We start from the raw sequence: 16,084 nt of genomic DNA, 5'->3' as shown, positions 1-16,084 counted from the left end.
CATTTCATGAATCCAACTCCCGCGGCGGGCGCGGAGGCTCTCCGCAGGCGTATGGAGGCGCGCCTGACGCTGGTGCTGCGCTGCTGTCCTTCCGAGCCCGCGCTGCTGGCTGCTGCGCTGCCTGCGAGGGTGCATCCTGTGCTGCTGCTGCTGCTGTATACCAAGGTATAGCTTTGTATCTTCTAGACAGATGAAACATTTCATGAATCCAACTCCCGCGGCGGGCGCGGAGGCTCTCCGCAGGCGTATGGAGGCGCGCCTGACGCTGGTGCTGCGCTGCTGTCCTTCCGAGCCCGCGCTGCTGGCTGCTGCGCTGCCTGCGAGGGTGCACCCTGTGCTGCTGCTGCTGCTGTATACCAAGGTATAGCTTTGTATCTTCTAGACAGATGAAACATTTCATGAATCCAACTTCCGCGGCGGGCGCGGAGGCTCTCCGCAGGCGTATGGAGGCGCGCCTGACGCTGGTGCTGCGCTGCTGTCCTTCCGAGCCCGCGCTGCTGGCTGCTGCGCTGCCTGCGAGGGTGCACCCTGTGCTGCTGCTGCTGCTGTATACCAAGGTATAGCTTTGTATCTTCTAGACAGATGAAACATTTCATGAATCCAACTTCCGCGGCGGGCGCGGAGGCTCTCCGCAGGCGTATGGAGGCGCGCCTGACGCTGGTGCTGCGCTGCTGTCCTTCCGAGCCCGCGCTGCTGGCTGCTGCGCTGCCTGCGAGGGTGCATCCTGTGCTGCTGCTGCTGTTATATACCAAGGTACCGGAGCTTAAGTCAAAGTCAAAATGGCAATGCCAGATTTTGTATGGAAAGTGGCGTCTTTTTTTTTTCGCGCGGCCATCGACCAAACTTTGTTTTTTGATTACAAAATAGTGTAATAAACTAAAGTTACTATGGCATGTATACCTCTTAACTCAGTCTGAACTGAGTTACGAGCATTAGAAGTTTGATGATTTTCATACTAGATTTGCTTTTTGTGCGCAAGTTTTGTAAGAAATTGCAACAAAATATTGCGCTATTTTTTTATTGCGCTGATTCTGCTCCATACTGATGTCTGGAGCCTTTAATGGATGATATTGTTTGTTTACACATACAATCTCACTATTTTGTTGCAATTTCTTACAAAACTTTGCGCGCAAAAAGCAAATCTAGTATGAAAATCATCAAACTTCTAATACTCGTAACTCAGTTCAGACTGAGTTTAGAGGTATACATGCCATAGTAAGTTTGGTTTGTTACACTATTTTGTAATCAAAAAACAAAGTTTGGTCGATGGCCGCGCGAAAAAAAAAAGACGCCAATTTCCGGCATTGTCTTTTCTTAATTTGTTTAGACTAATAAATAGTTCTTACAAATCGTCATTTTGCTCTTAAGGAGCCTCTACATGTCTCATAATCTTTTTACCCTACCAGCGCTTCGAGACCAACATTTGGCAAGTGCTGAGAAGCTTGTATCTGTCTATAGTCTGGTAGCCGATCTAAAGATTATGAGACATGTAGAGGCTCCTTAAGAGCATATGACGATTTGTAAGAACTATTTATTAGTCTAAACAAATAAAGAAATTTTGACTTTGACTTTTGACTTATTGCTGTCGCGACTGTGCGTCGGGTGCCCGCAGTGAGTGTGCGAGCACGACAGCAACAACGCGCGAGCGATAAGGATGGGTAGCTTGGGGTCATTGGACAAAATTCTACGTGCTCGGAGACCGGGCTTTAGACATCAGAATCATTATCGTAGACCATGATAGACATGATGACACCATCAATCAACTGTTAGATCTGTCGCAAACGAAAGTTAACATGATCTTTGCACTGGGGGGAAATCGAACCTAAACTTCGAACTTCTCCTAGGTTCCTTAAGAGCAAAATGACGATTTGTAAGAACGATTTATTAGTCTAAACAAATAAAGAAATTTTGACTTTGACTTTGTTCTTTTGATTAATATCGTTTTTGTATGCATAACAAGACAGGTATTTCTCCACAATCGCACCTGGCGTTAAGTGGGATGCAGTCTAGAATGGTACACAGTGACAGTTTAGCTTTCCCCGGGGACAAACTTGACCTTCACTGTTTGGGTTTCTATTGGCGATCAAACTGTAGATCCTGGCTACACATGAGTTGCAGCGGTGCGAACGAGAGGAGGGAATAGTCCTGATCTTTGACAAGATAGAGGCACGCCAGCGCACTGCGCCAGTTCGGCTCAAAAACTGAACTCCGACAAACGTTACTTCGACATTACGTTACTCCGACACTACTGAATATCGACATGACTTTACTTCGACACTACACTACTCCGACAAAGGATATTCGCCTTTGTCTAAGTAGTGTAGTATCGAAGTAAAGTCATGTCGATATTCAGTAGTGTCGGAGTAACGTAATGTCGAAGTAACGTTTGTCGGAGTTCAGTTTTTGAGCCCGCCAGTTCATAGCTCATTAACCATTTGATGTTGATCCATTGACCTGGGAAGAGTACTGGAAACTGTCACGATCTCTTTTAATTGGAAACGACATAACCGCTTCTGTGGTCTAGTGGTAAGACCACCTGCTCCAGACGCAGAGGTCCCGGGTTCGATTCCCAGTCGGGGCAGATTTTTCTATTCGGTTTGGTTGGTGTATAGGGCTTGTTCTAAGTCCGCCTGGCTAGCTACCACCATCTTACCTAAGTCTGTCGCCATAAAAACAATGTTAACAGCATTGTTGTTGTACGGGCGGGAGGCAGTGGTTGTAAGGCACCGCTCCCGTGCCCGGGATATGCGGTCAGGAAGGGAACTAACTCCCTAGTGAGCCTAGAGTCCCTATTCCCTAAGACACTAAGTCCCTAGAGCCCTAGCCCTGCCTAACAATAGATACTTAGACATAATAAGGTTTGATAGGAAGGAAGCTGTGCCCAGGTCGCCCAGGGCAGCAGCGTTAGGACGGCAGGTAGGCGGCGGGGACCCGCTGCCAGCCCGGCAGACTCACCGGACTGATCATAGCGACGGCAAGGGTGTCTTGGCCGCAGCGGGGGGAAATGAGACACAACGACGGACGGTTGATATCTGTTTATTGTTGTAATGCTATTGCTATTTATACATAAGTTATTGATTGTACACATTTATAAGTATTTGCTAGTGTGCCGTCGGTGTAGAGTGCCGACGGTGCACGTTGAGGGTTCATGGGTCGCCCGGCGGTCGATGCTGACGGTGCAGCAGGATGTATGATCGTGCTCGTACATATTGGCATCTCGCAGAAGAAGAAGACGCGGAGGATGCTGCACGTGGTTGCCCTGCTGCCCGATGACCGTAGACCTTGGCTGCCGGTGACTCCATGATCGGCTGATGGCCCAGGTGGTGGACCTCTGGTTGGCTGTCCACTTGGTGTCCACCTGGCTGGGACTCTAGGCTCACTAGGGAGTTAGTTCCCTTCCTGACCGCATATCCCGGGCACGGGAGCGGTGCCTTACAACCACTGCCTCCCGCCCGTACATCTTCGAGCCGGATCATTATCATCAGTAACCTTCAGGACCCTACAGTCGGTCTTATCAGTTTCTTTACTTGGCGTCGGGAAGGGGTGCCTTACAACCACTCCAAATCCCGACTGCTCAAGCATTTCTTACAACATTTAGCATTATCAAGACATCGACATTATTTGGTCTTCCAATCCCATATCAATCGGGAATATCAATTAATTTCAGTAACATTATTATTTGTTACGTAATATCATTCATTCATAACACTTCGCGAGCAATGTAGCAAAACTGACCAACTCGTGAATTAACATTTTCACTGAGCGCGGTCTTAACATCATCATTATCAAATCATCAAATGGTAGCAACCAAGAAAGCTATCAACTTTATCATTATCAAGGTTACGTAGCAATCAAGAGTCTACATAACTTATTATCAAACAAGTAGCAATCAAGACGCTACAAAACAAGCAAACAAGATCAACAAAGTGGCAATCAAGACGCTACTGATCCTAACATATCATTTTATCAAGTTGTAGTACCTAAGCAAGAGGCTACAACTAAACATCGTGGTCCGTACGGTGCTACTTACAAACAAACATATAACATTAACATTGTGGCCCGTACGGTATCACTAAACATTATCATTTATCATTTACATTGTGGCTTGTGCATTGCCACAAAAACATCATTTTTTACATTATCATACTTTGCTGCATTGCAAGCGCATTTCTTAGCATCAGCGATACTCGCATTGTTTCAACTTTCTGCAAACGTGAGCATTTTGCAGTCAATGACATTATCAAGTAACAAACATTTTATTACGTTTCAAAGTAGGTCAACTTAATCATAGGCAGTGTAGTTAGCAATATGGGTGGGGGAAATTATAACATCATAACATAACATAACATCAGGCAGCGTATATTCAACTCAACTCCGCTAGCCTTATCAAAAACATTTATCAGTTCTGTTGTCCTCAAATATCAAATTATTAATACCTTCTACACCAACACCTATCCTATCATCAAGCAACGACAACTACAATTATCAAGTAACATCGACTACCATCAACTACCAACCATCATCATCGATAACCAAGAGGACTGCAACCTGGACACCAAGCAGCCAGGACACTGCACCCTGGACAACAAGCAGCCAGGAGACTGCAGCCTGGACACACAGCAGCCAGGTCATGCACCAGGAGCCAGGCCCGCGAGCTGCCTGGTCAACCAACCAGCCAGGTGGACACCAAGTGGACAACCAACCAGAGGTCCACCACCTGGGCCATCAGCCGCTCATGGAGTCACCGGCAGCCAAGGTCTACGGTCATCGGGCAGCAGGGCAGTCACGTGCAGCATCCTTCGCGCCTTCTTCTTCTGCGAGATGCCAATATGTACGAGCACGATCGTACATCCTGCTGCACCGTCAGCATCGACCGCCGGGCGACCCATGAACCCTCAACGTGCACCGTCGGCTCTCTACACCGACGGCACACTAGCATAAACATGTAACTGTGTACACTAAATAAAATAAGTATAAATAGCAATAGTTAACAGCAATAAAACAGATATCAACCGTCCGTCGTTGTGTCTCATTTCCCCCCGCTGCGGCCAAGACACCCTTAGCCGTCGCTATGATCAGTCCGGTGAGTCTGCCGGGCTGGCAGCGGGTCCCCGCCGCCTACCTGCCGTCCTAACGCTGCTGCCCTGGGCGACCTGGGCACAGCTTCCTTCCTATCAAACCCTTATTATGTCTAAGTATCTATTGTTAGGCAGGGCTAGGGCTCTAGGGACTTAGTGTCTTAGGGAATAGGGACTCTAGGCTCACTAGGGAGTTAGTTCCCTTCCTGACCGCATATCCCGGGCACGGGAGCGGTGCCTTACAACCACTGCCTCCCGCCCGTACAGTTGTGTTCTGGCAGTTAGAGGTAAGATAACCAGTTCCTCCGTGGTTGAGGATTCCGGGTGAAGCTCGCTTCCACCTTCGGCGTGATCATCACTTACCATCAGGTGAGATACTGGCCAAAAGCTTTTTCGTTGTGGATAAAAAAACAGTTTTATGTCAGATTTTTTTCCTCTCCCCAGGTGCCAGCGATCCAACAACTCCTCTGGTCGAGCGAGTCCCGCCGGCCGGCGTGGTGCGGCGTGGGCTCTGCCCTAGGCGACGCGCCCGGCGTGCGCGCGGCGGCGGCGGCGTGCACCAGCGCGACGGACCGCGTGGCGCACACGCTGCTCACCGCGCTGGCGCACCAGCCGCACCACGGGAAGGAGCACGCGCACAAGTCAGTCGAAACTTATGTAAAGCCTGGTCCGTGAGCACGTAGAATCACAGAATAAGTAATAGTACAGGTACAGAAGGATTACTCCGCAAGACGATTTAAATAAATGCGAGTCTTGCTGCGACGCGATACAGTGGAATTCAGCTCGCATAGCACTACGTACCTACAATTTTATTCACCTACAAGTTTTGTCTCTTTCTATCGCGTGCCTCTGAACCCTTCTTACGCTGTTAGGGTTGCTGTCTAGTAAAAAAATAATTAATCTACTTATATGTCATGAGGTACGTATGTATGCAAGTACGCATCCATTATGGAAAACCTTGGGAGAGGCCTTTGTCCAGCAGTAGACGTCATTTGGCTGAAACGAACGAACGCATTCTGAGCAGTAGTCATGGTAGGTTAGGTTCCTATACTATCCTAAGAATTATTGATTACCTACATGGCCAACACACCTTTCAGCATCTTTGGGAAGCGAAGATAAATCCGGTAGATTTCTTTTCGAATTTAAACACCCGAACGCCGCACAATATTTATTTCTCTTTGTCCATTTTTAAATAATACTTCGATCATAGAATTAGGTACGTACTACAACGCACGCCAGCGTCCTGATGGGCGCGCGCGTGACACTCGACTGATATAATACCCGCCGGCGGGGCGCTTCGCTGTAGGTAATTATCGGATGTACCGCGCGGAGTGAGCCAGGCCTGGTAGAATCCCGTCCAATGACCCCAAGCTACCCATCCCTATCGCTCGCGCGTAATTATGTTGCTGTCGCGCCGGGCGTGCGCGCGGCGGCGGCGGCGTGCACCAGCGCGACGGACCGCGTGGCGCACACGCTGCTCACCGCGCTGGCGCACCAGCCGCACCACGGGAAGGAGCACGCGCACAAGTCAGTCGAAACTTATGTACCTCTAGCATGAACAACTTTCGTCTTCGAATCGTTTGCGTATTCGACAAAATTCGATACTCAACCTTGGAATTATAATAATAATAGATCCTTTATTTAACCAAGGTTACAACTTAGTATTGCTAGTGGTCCCCATACTAGGTTACACCTGTCTCTTGGGGCTTGAAGTTAAATGGCGTTGTAAATGCACTTTATACTAGTAACAACAAAATAAATAAACACAATTTAAGTTTGAAAAGCCACCTATGCCATCGTAAACACAAAAAAAAATGTAAGGAAAAAAAACTAATAATATGCCCAATAAGAAAGTCTTTACTTTATGTGTAAGAGTGTGTGTTTTATGAGAGTGTATGTGTGTGTATGTATTATTTATGAGTGCGATAGTGAGTGTATGTGATGTGAGTGAAACCATAATGTAGTAGTAGTACTACATATTATCTCATCTACATATCTTCTTATCTTCAGCCCTGCGTAAGTTAAACTTGCTTGGGATCAGTGCTTGCTAAAAGACACCGCTGGAAGATAGGTGGAGACAACATCTGTTTGGTGTTGACCGTCAGACGGGTGTTCTTAATAGTTGCTCCACTTCATTGTACTGTAGGGGGAGGAGCCATTTCACAATTTTTTTCCTTGGCAAATTAAACGATAACTTAACAATTTTGATTCTCAAAATAAGTTTCGTGCAACCATTTCTCATACTAAGTTCACTTTACGACATGTTCACAAGGGAGCTGTTGTAGTTTTCGTACTAAATCTTTTGATGGCGATTCGAATACGCAAACTATTCGAACTCGAAAGTTTTTCGTGCTAGCCGCACAGGGCTCCCTACGTTTTATCGAAAGTCTTTCATCGAATGTCGTTTTATCGAAGCCGTTTCATCGAATGCTCATAATCTCGAATGTACGAAACATTGAATGCCGTTTCATTAAATGGACGAAACGTCGAATGCCGTAGCATCGAAAGGTTATGTATGTAGGTATTGTATTAGTCATCGTCTTCGTCTTCTCATTTTCTTGCTATTCTTCTTCTTCCCATCTTCATTTTCTGTCGCTTCTTCTTCGAGAAAAGAGAAAAAGAAAGAAGGAAAAAGAAGAAGAAAGAAGAACATGAGAAGAAGAAGAGTCGAAGAAAAGCAGATGAAGAACAGGAGACGAAAAGAAGTGAAACGACTTTCCATAAAACGTAGGGAACCCAAAAGTTCTTCTTTGCCTGGCTCATTCTCATTTTATTTGGGATTGGCCCTCCGTATCAGGCGACTCGGTCCTGGGGGGCTACTCTGAAACACTGTTTACGTAGTTTCGGGTCTATCTGTCACCGTCGCTCATTCTGATATCTCGCTATGCGTGTGAGAAATGGCAGCATTCGAAACTTCGGATCACGATTTTTGGAGTAGCTCCCCCTGGGTCGTCTCACTGTTCATTGAAAATCTTTTCCAATAGCTTAACTTTTATAATGTTTGTTGTGGACATGTCGAGGAGTTCATGTCTGTAGTAGAGACGGATAGATTTATCAATGAGGGCTATCGTTTTTATACGTAACAGTTGGCACCCCTGGCGATTGACAGGACCTTACTCTACAGTGGCGCCATCTTGATAAGTGCAAATGCGATAGTCCTCCTACCACTTTCGCGCTCACCAGTTGGTGCCACTGTCTTCGCTACTAGCAAGTGACAGGACCTTACTCTACAGTGGCGCTAACTGGTGAGCGCTAAAACGATAGCCCTCATTGATCTCCCAATATAGTTTTGCTAAAACGTTTCTCGCTTCAACAGGCTGTCCCGCATGGAGGCGTCCGTTCGCGCGGTCTGGGCGCGCGTATGGGGCGCCGGCGCGCGCGCGCTGCCGCTCGCCGCCGCATTGCTGCGCGGAGCACCCGCCCGCCACCACCACCATCTGCTGGCCGCGCTCGAGGTGCTGCCCGACCACGACCTGTTCGAGAGGCGAGTACCACAAAATATACTCAACATCAAATAAACCGCACCTTCCGCGACGCGAACTCTAACGATTTTCTTCTGACACAATCATGGTGCCCCAATATTGGTGTTGTTAAAAAACGAAAATTTAGTTTTTAATGTTGAGTATAAGCAACCGTCTACTTAACCCCTTTTTTGTTGTTCACTCATTTTCGCACAAACAAAATAATTTTACAAACGCGTGAGCAGCGTCACTCAAGCGAACGCAGTCGCGCCTCGCATTCGTCCAAGACAGTCTTGATAACTCGTACGTGAGCGGTGTCTATGTGTGCGTGGCTCGAGCGCTCTTAGTATGAAGTTTACCTTCTGTTATATTTTGTGCGAGTACACAGCGCGCACTAGAGGCGGCCTCGTGTCCCGCCGCCACACCACACCTGCTGGCGCGCTCGAGGTGCTGCCCGACCACGACCTGTTCGAGAGGCGAGTACACAGCGCGCTCTAGAGGCGGCCTCGTGCCCGACCACGACCTGTTCGAGAGGCGAGTACACACAGAGGCGGCCTCGGGTCGAGCGACAAAAGGTGGCTCTGTCAGCGGCGACGAAATCGTGCCTTAGGTTGAGGCAGCGTCTCCATTTTAGCAGCCGTGTGTCGAGCAACAAGCTGCCTAAGTGGAGATTTGGCTTACGACACCTGGAAAGAAAGAAGATCATGTGGTGAAGAAAGCGTACTTGGGAAACCAAGTAACCGTCACTCGTTCCAGGTAGCGCTGAGAAGATGAAGTTGCGAAGGACCAGCGCGACTTCACGTCGATAACGGGCGAGAAGTGGCACTAAACAGACTAGAATTTATTGTACTTTACTCAAATAAAGTCTTGTATATTTTCAGTGAGGAGATCCACGGCATCCTGGACTGCTTCCTGAACATGACGAAGCAGCAGAGCGGCCGAGACTCTGCGCTAGCGCACCGCGTGTGCGCGCTCGTCCGCCGCTACACCGCGCGCCGCCCGCACCGCGCCGCCGCGCTGCTGGCCGCGCACCGCGAGACCGTCGCGTGAGTGGCTCCCTCTAGACACAGGACGGCTCCCTGAACACGAAGCAGCAGAGCGGCCGAGACTCTGCGCTAGCGCACCGCGTGTGCGCGCTCGTCCGCCGCTACACCGCGCGCCGCCCGCACCGCGCCGCCGCGCTGCTGGCCGCGCACCGCGAGACCGTCGCGTGAGTGGCTCCCTCTAGACACAGGACGGCTCCCTGAACACGAAGCAGCAGAGCGGCCGAGACTCTGCGCTAGCGCACCGCGTGTGCGCGCTCGTCCGCCGCTACACCGCGCGCCGCCCGCACCGCGCCGCCGCGCTGCTGGCCGCGCACCGCGAGACCGTCGCGTGAGTGGCTCCCTCTAGACACAGGACGGCTCCCTGAACACGAAGCAGCAGAGCGGCCGAGACTCTGCGCTAGCGCACCGCGTGTGCGCGCTCGTCCGCCGCTACACCGCGCGCCGCCCGCACCGCGCCGCCGCGCTGCTGGCCGCGCACCGCGAGACCGTCGCGTGAGTGGCTCCCTCTAGACACAGGACGGCTCCCTGAACACGAAGCAGCAGAGCGGCCGAGACTCTGCGCTAGCGCACCGCGTGTGCGCGCTCGTCCGCCGCTACACCGCGCGCCGCCCGCACCGCGCCGCCGCGCTGCTGGCCGCGCACCGCGAGACCGTCGCGTGAGTGGCTCCCTCTAGACACAGGACGGCTCCCTGAACACGAAGCAGCAGAGCGGCCGAGACTCTGCGCTAGCGCACCGCGTGTGCGCGCTCGTCCGCCGCTACACCGCGCGCCGCCCGCACCGCGCCGCCGCGCTGCTGGCCGCGCACCGCGAGACCGTCGCGTGAGTGGCTCCCTCTAGACACAGGACGGCTCCCTGAACACGAAGCAGCAGAGCGGCCGAGACTCTGCGCTAGCGCACCGCGTGTGCGCGCTCGTCCGCCGCTACACCGCGCGCCGCCCGCACCGCGCCGCCGCGCTGCTGGCCGCGCACCGCGAGACCGTCGCGTGAGTGGCTCCCTCTAGACACAGGACGGCTCCCTGAACACGAAGCAGCAGAGCGGCCGAGACTCTGCGCTAGCGCACCGCGTGTGCGCGCTCGTCCGCCGCTACACCGCGCGCCGCCCGCACCGCGCCGCCGCGCTGCTGGCCGCGCACCGCGAGACCGTCGCGTGAGTGGCTCCCTCTAGACACAGGACGGCTCCCTGAACACGAAGCAGCAGAGCGGCCGAGACTCTGCGCTAGCGCACCGCGTGTGCGCGCTCGTCCGCCGCTACACCGCGCGCCGCCCGCACCGCGCCGCCGCGCTGCTGGCCGCGCACCGCGAGACCGTCGCGTGAGTGGCTCCCTCTAGACACAGGACGGCTCCCTGAACACGAAGCAGCAGAGCGGCCGAGACTCTGCGCTAGTGCACCGCGTGTGCGCGCTCGTCCGCCGCTACACCGCGCGCCGCCCGCACCGCGAGACCGTCGCGTGAGTGGCTCCCTCTAGACACAGGACGGCTCCCTGAACACGAAGCAGCAGAGCGGCCGAGACTCTGCGCTAGCGCATCGCTACACAGCCATCAGCTCTACGACCCGGGTGCTTTTCGCATACCTGTCAGTCGTCAGTTTACCTCCCACTCCCACAATACTGTTGAACTGTGTCTATTTAATGTGCTTATGTGTTTATATGCGAACTGGCAGAAGAAAGCATAAAAACAGGTTTAGCTATGAACATGTCAAAGACAAAAATAATGACGAACAGTCTCAAAACACCAACATGGGTACATGGAAAATGCATAGAATATGTCGAGGACTACATATACCTGGGAAAACAGGTCTCATTCAACAAAGATAGCAACGAAGAGGAAATAAGCAGAAGGATAAACATCACCTGGAAAAAGTTCTGGTCGCACAAAGAGATCCTGAAAGGCAACTATAGCTTCCACCTGAAAAGAACCGTAGTCGAAACCTGCCTACTACCATGCTTACTATACGGGAGCCAAACTTGGGTGTACCAGACCAAAAATAGAGCAAAAATAGAATCATGTCAACATGCGATGGAGAGGAGCATTCTGAAAATAAGAAAAATTCAAAAAATCAGAAACAACAAAATTAGACAACAAACAAAACTAACAGATGCCCTCCAAAAAGCTTTAAAACTAAAATGGCAGTGGGCTGGACACCTAGCAAGGTACAAAGATAGAAGATGGACTATAACATCAACAGAATGGAAGGGACCGAAGGGGAAGAGGAATGTTGGGAGACCCAAAGAAAGGTGGGCTGATGATATAATGAGAGTAGCGGGAGAAAATTGGCTCGACCTAGCTCAGGACAGGAAGAAATGGAGCGGAATGGAGGAGGCTTTTGCCCATACAGGGGTGCCACAAGAGTGAAGACAAATGCTTCTAACTTAATTTATAAAATTGTAAATTTGTGGAAATAAAAGCTTTTTATTTTTATTTATTATTTTATTTATGTGTTTACAGGAGCACGCCAGCATTGAGCGCGCTGAGCGGCGGTGACGTGTCGGCGCCCGCGTCGGCCGCGCCGCCGCCGCACGCGCTGCTCCAACTACAGCGCCGCAGCGAGCCGCCCGCGCAACTACATTGGTCGCTGCAGGTGAGTTTTCTACGGCTCTTCACAACTAAAGCCTGGTCTGCGAACACGTAATTATGTTGCTGTCACGCTCGCACACTCACTGCGGGCGCCCGTCGCACAGTCGCGACAGCAATATAATTACTCGCGAGCGATAAGGATGGGTAGCTTGGGGTCATTGGACAAAATTCTACGTGCGCCAGGATAAGCGGTTATCACGCCATTTTATCGATTTTGCCCATAACATTTTGACGTCGATAAAAGTATATCACGGCGCGCACCCGCGCCCGGCTGGCCGCAACACCTTCGTGCAACTGTAACCAGCATAGCACGCACGTGTCTCGTTGTTACATATACGAAAGATCTATGTATCATTTGCTAAGTAATTGTGGCTGCAACTAGCTGCTGCAGGTAAGTCTTCTCAAAACCAGCGATTTGGCAAGTCACCAAAAATCACTGTGGCTGATGACTTGTCAAGCGGAATTCGTATTCGAATTCGTGTAACTTTGCGAGTTCGTAACTTAATTTTGGAATTCTAAATTAATGTTTTGATCCTTCGCATTTTTTGTCAAAATTTCTTGGAGTGACACATCTGTCCTGTAATTCCATATGAAAGATCTATTTGCCTAAACTTCCATTTGCGATTACCTATAAATGGCTAAGCAGATACATAATTTAAGGTCCCATTATTTGTATTGTATTGCTGTTGGTTTTCCGAATAAAATAAAATAAATAAATAAACTCTGTGTTATTTGCTCATAGGAGATCGAAGCGTGGGGCAACCGCAGGGGCGGTGCTTGGGGCGGGCCGGCGCACGCGGCCGCCATCTTGCGCGCCGCCGCGCCGCTGTGCGCGTCCTCGCACGGGCCTCTACGAGCCGCCGCGCTCTCGCTACTGCCCAAACTACTGCCTGCCGTCGCTGATACACGCCCGGGTGAGTCGAGTGTGCTTAGTGTGAGAATTAAGCGTAGTCGTAAGCGTGGGGTAACCTCCGACACGCGCCCGGGTGAGTCGAGAAGGCTGTGTATTAAACGTAGTCGTTAGCGTGGGATAAACGCCGGGGCGGGGCATGGGGCGGTCCAGTTTACGCGGCCGCCATCTTGCGCGCTGCCCAAACTGCTGCCTGCCGTTGCTGATACACGCCCGGGTGAGTCAAGTGTGGTGTGTGCGAGTATTAAGCGTGGGATAAACGAGGGGCTATGCTTGGGGCGGGCCGGCGCACGCGGCCGTCATCTTGCGCGCCGCCGCGCCGCTGTGCGCGTCCTCGCACGGGCCTCTACGAGCCGCCGCGCTCTCGCTACTGCCCAAACTACTGCCTGCCGTCGCTGATACACGCCCGGGTGAGTCGAGTGTGCTTAGTGCGAGTATAAAACGTAGTCGTAAACGTGGAGTAACCGCCGACACGCACCCGGGTGAGTCGAGACTGCTGTGTATTAAACGTAGTCGTAAGCGTGGGATAAACGTTGGGACGGGCCCCTACGAGCCGCCGCGCTCTCGCTACTGCCCAAACTGCTACCTGCCGTCGCCGACACGCGCCCGGGTGAGTTGAATGTGCTGTGTGCGAGTATTAAGCGTAGTCGCAAGCGTGGGATAACAGCTGGGGCGGGCCGGCGCACGCGGCCGCCATCTTGCGCGCTGCCCAAAATGCTGCCTGCCGTTGCTGATACACGCCCGGGTGAGTCGAGTGTGGTGTGTGCGAGTATTAAGCGTGGGATAACCGCCGGGGCGGTGCGTGGGGTGGCCCAGTTTATGCGGCCGCCATCTTGCGCGCCGCCGCGCTGCTGTGCGCGTCCTCGCACGGGCCTCTACGAGCCGCCGCGCTCTCGTTACTGCCCAAACTGCTGCCTGCCGTCGCTGATACGCGCCCGGGTGAGTCGAGTGTGCTGTGTGCTTAGTGCAAGTATGAAACGTAGTCGTATCGTAAACGTGGGGTAAACGCCGGGGCGGGGCATGGGGCGGTCCAGTTTACGCGGTCGCCATATAGCGTGTCGCCACGCTCTCGTTACTGCCCAAACAACTGCCTGCCGTCGCTGATACACGCCCGGGTGAGTCGAGTGTGCTTAGTGCGAATATTAAGCGTAGTCGCAAGCGTGGGATAACAGCTGGGGCGGGGCCTGGGGCTGGCTGGCGAACGCGGCCGCCATCTTGCGCGCTGCCCAAACTGCTGCCTGCCGTTGCTGATACACGCCCGGGTGAGTCGAGTGTGCTGTGTGCGAGTATTAAGCGTGGGATAAACGCCGGGGCGGTGCTTGGGGCGGGCCGGCGCACGCGGCCGCCATCTTGCGCGCCGCCGCGCCGCTGTGTGCGTCCTCGCACGGGCCCCTACGAGCCGCCGCGCTCTCGCTGCTGCCTAAACTGCTGCCTGCTGTCGCTGATACACGCCCGGGTGAGTCGAGTGTGCTTAGTGCGAGTATGAAACGCAGTCGTAAACGTGGGGTGAACGCCGATACAAACCCGGGTGAGTCGAGACTGCTGTGTATTAAACGTAGTCGTAAGCGTGGGATAAACGCCGGGGCGGGGCCTGGGGCGGGCCCCTACGAGCCGCCGCGCTCTCGCTACTGCCCAAACTGCTGCCTGCCGTCGCTGACACACGCCCGGGTAAGTCGAGTGTGCTTAGTGCGAGTATAAAACGTAGTCGTAAGCGTGGGGTAACCACCGACACGCGCCCGGGTGAGTCGAGACTGCTGTGTATTAAACGTAGTCGTAAGCGTGGGATAAACGTTGGGACGGGCCAGCACACGCGGCCGCCATCTTGCGCGCCGCCGCGCTCTCGCTGCTGCCTAAACTGCTGCCTGCCGTCGCTGATACACGCCCGGGTGAGTCAAGTGTGCTGGGAAGACTGCCCGCAGACTAGACTTTTAGTTGGCCGATAGTTGAGTCAGGCTGTTAATCAGTATGGAAGTGCGCACATTGGATCAGCCGATTTTTCATGCAAATTAGAATCGAGCCCAACTATCGGCCTGTTAAAAATCTGTAGTCTGCGCCTAGATTTACGTGTAAAAAAAATAATTTGGTGGCCATAGTGGAAGCCAGCCATCAACACGAACTTTTAGGAATCTACTAAGGTTAACACTGTATTCCAAGTAGATGATATCCTTCTCGGCAGCATGCCCGTAAACCCTAAACTATCAGCTACAAAACAATAATCAGAGCTAGAGAGTCTCGTTGAAAACGGAGGCAAATCATCCCGAAGAGGTTTTTCAGAACATTTACTTTTTTCAGACTAATCTGTCACATGTAATTACGTCGTATATCGTAAACAATTTACTGACCGCATCATCCTTTCCCAGGGCTAGAAGCGATCCTGGAGTGCCTGGAGTCGCGGCAGCCAGAAGTAGCGGCGAGCGCGCTGGACGCGCTGCCCGAGCTAGCGTGCGCCGCTCCCGAGCACGCGGGCACGCTGCTGCGCCGAACGTTCGCGCTCGCGCTCGCCTCGCGCCTGCCCGCCGAATCCGCGCTGGCGCGCACCGTGGCTGCGCTCAACACGCTACGAGGGTGCTAGGCAGACTGACCGTTGCTACTTCCACAACCACTCATCATGATACAACAAACGTGGACTGCCCTCTAAACGCTGCGGCCTCGTATTTCTCGGTTTTGCTTTCGTTTTGCGAATATAAACTCAATATCTGACCTTGCCAGTCATCATAATAAAGCTTACTTCAAAATAAGATTACTGAACTGAAAATTATTTTTAGGCAAAACACTTACATGCCAACATTGTTTAAAGTATTGCATACATGATTGATGATGATTGAAGATTTAATTTACAGGCTGGTGTAAAAGACTGGCTGTACCGATTTGATCCAGAACTATAATTTTATTTGTACCTTTTATGGTAGAAAGAAAAAAGAATGTAAATATTTTTAGTTTTAAGACATTACAGAAATAAAATGATAATTCAATTCTATACTTTTGATTCATTTTTGATAACAAGTCATTCTGGG

The 16,084-nt window shown here is 51.8% G+C and overlaps 2 protein-coding genes and 1 long non-coding RNA gene across 4 annotated transcripts; all 3 read left to right on the top strand.

Annotated features, from left to right (window-relative positions):
* The first annotated feature begins 37 nt into the window (after positions 1–37).
* On the top strand, positions 38–5,874 carry LOC135080424 (uncharacterized). Of its 2 annotated transcripts, none has more exons than XM_063975059.1 (2): positions 38–165; positions 5,523–5,874. In XM_063975059.1, exons 1-2 carry the CDS (start codon positions 52–54, stop codon positions 5,751–5,753), a joined length of 345 nt encoding a protein of 114 aa, XP_063831129.1. In that variant the 5' UTR covers positions 38–51; the 3' UTR covers positions 5,754–5,874. The 2 variants fall into 2 exon arrangements, with proteins under 2 accessions (XP_063831129.1, XP_063831128.1); XM_063975058.1 differs by lacking the exon at positions 38–165 and adding an exon at positions 427–557.
* A 649-nt stretch (positions 5,875–6,523) lies between these two features.
* Positions 6,524–10,920, top strand: LOC135080468 (uncharacterized). The gene is made up of 3 exons (XM_063975106.1): positions 6,524–6,605; positions 8,395–8,562; positions 9,421–10,920. Exons 2-3 carry the CDS (start codon positions 8,405–8,407, stop codon positions 9,587–9,589), a joined length of 327 nt encoding a protein of 108 aa, XP_063831176.1. The 5' UTR covers positions 6,524–6,605; positions 8,395–8,404; the 3' UTR covers positions 9,590–10,920.
* Positions 10,921–14,893: 3,973 nt separating this feature from the next.
* On the top strand, positions 14,894–16,047 carry LOC135080471 (uncharacterized). Its single transcript, XR_010259023.1, has 2 exons — positions 14,894–14,956; positions 15,431–16,047. It is a non-coding gene; the product is annotated as an uncharacterized LOC135080471 (long non-coding RNA).
* The last annotated feature ends 37 nt before the right edge of the window (positions 16,048–16,084 follow it).

This window comes from Ostrinia nubilalis, chromosome 18 (assembly GCF_963855985.1).
Source record: "Ostrinia nubilalis chromosome 18, ilOstNubi1.1, whole genome shotgun sequence".
NCBI classification, from domain to species: domain Eukaryota; kingdom Metazoa; phylum Arthropoda; class Insecta; order Lepidoptera; family Crambidae; genus Ostrinia; species Ostrinia nubilalis.
Note: the sequence above shows the minus strand (reverse complement) of the source record. Positions and strands in the feature narration are given on the sequence as shown.

Excerpts from the sequence above, each read along its gene's own strand:
- LOC135080424 (XM_063975059.1), top strand. The coding sequence starts at position 52 with ATGGAGGCGCGCCTGACGCTGGTGCTGCGCTGCTGTCCTTCCGAGCCC. Across the intron at positions 166-5,522 it reads TGCTGCTGCTGTATACCAAG|GTGCCAGCGATCCAACAACT; the intron begins GTATAGCTTTGT and ends TCCTCTCCCCAG.
- LOC135080468 (XM_063975106.1), top strand. The coding sequence starts at position 8,405 with ATGGAGGCGTCCGTTCGCGCGGTCTGGGCGCGCGTATGGGGCGCCGGC. Across the intron at positions 8,563-9,420 it reads GACCACGACCTGTTCGAGAG|TGAGGAGATCCACGGCATCC; the intron begins GCGAGTACCACA and ends GTATATTTTCAG.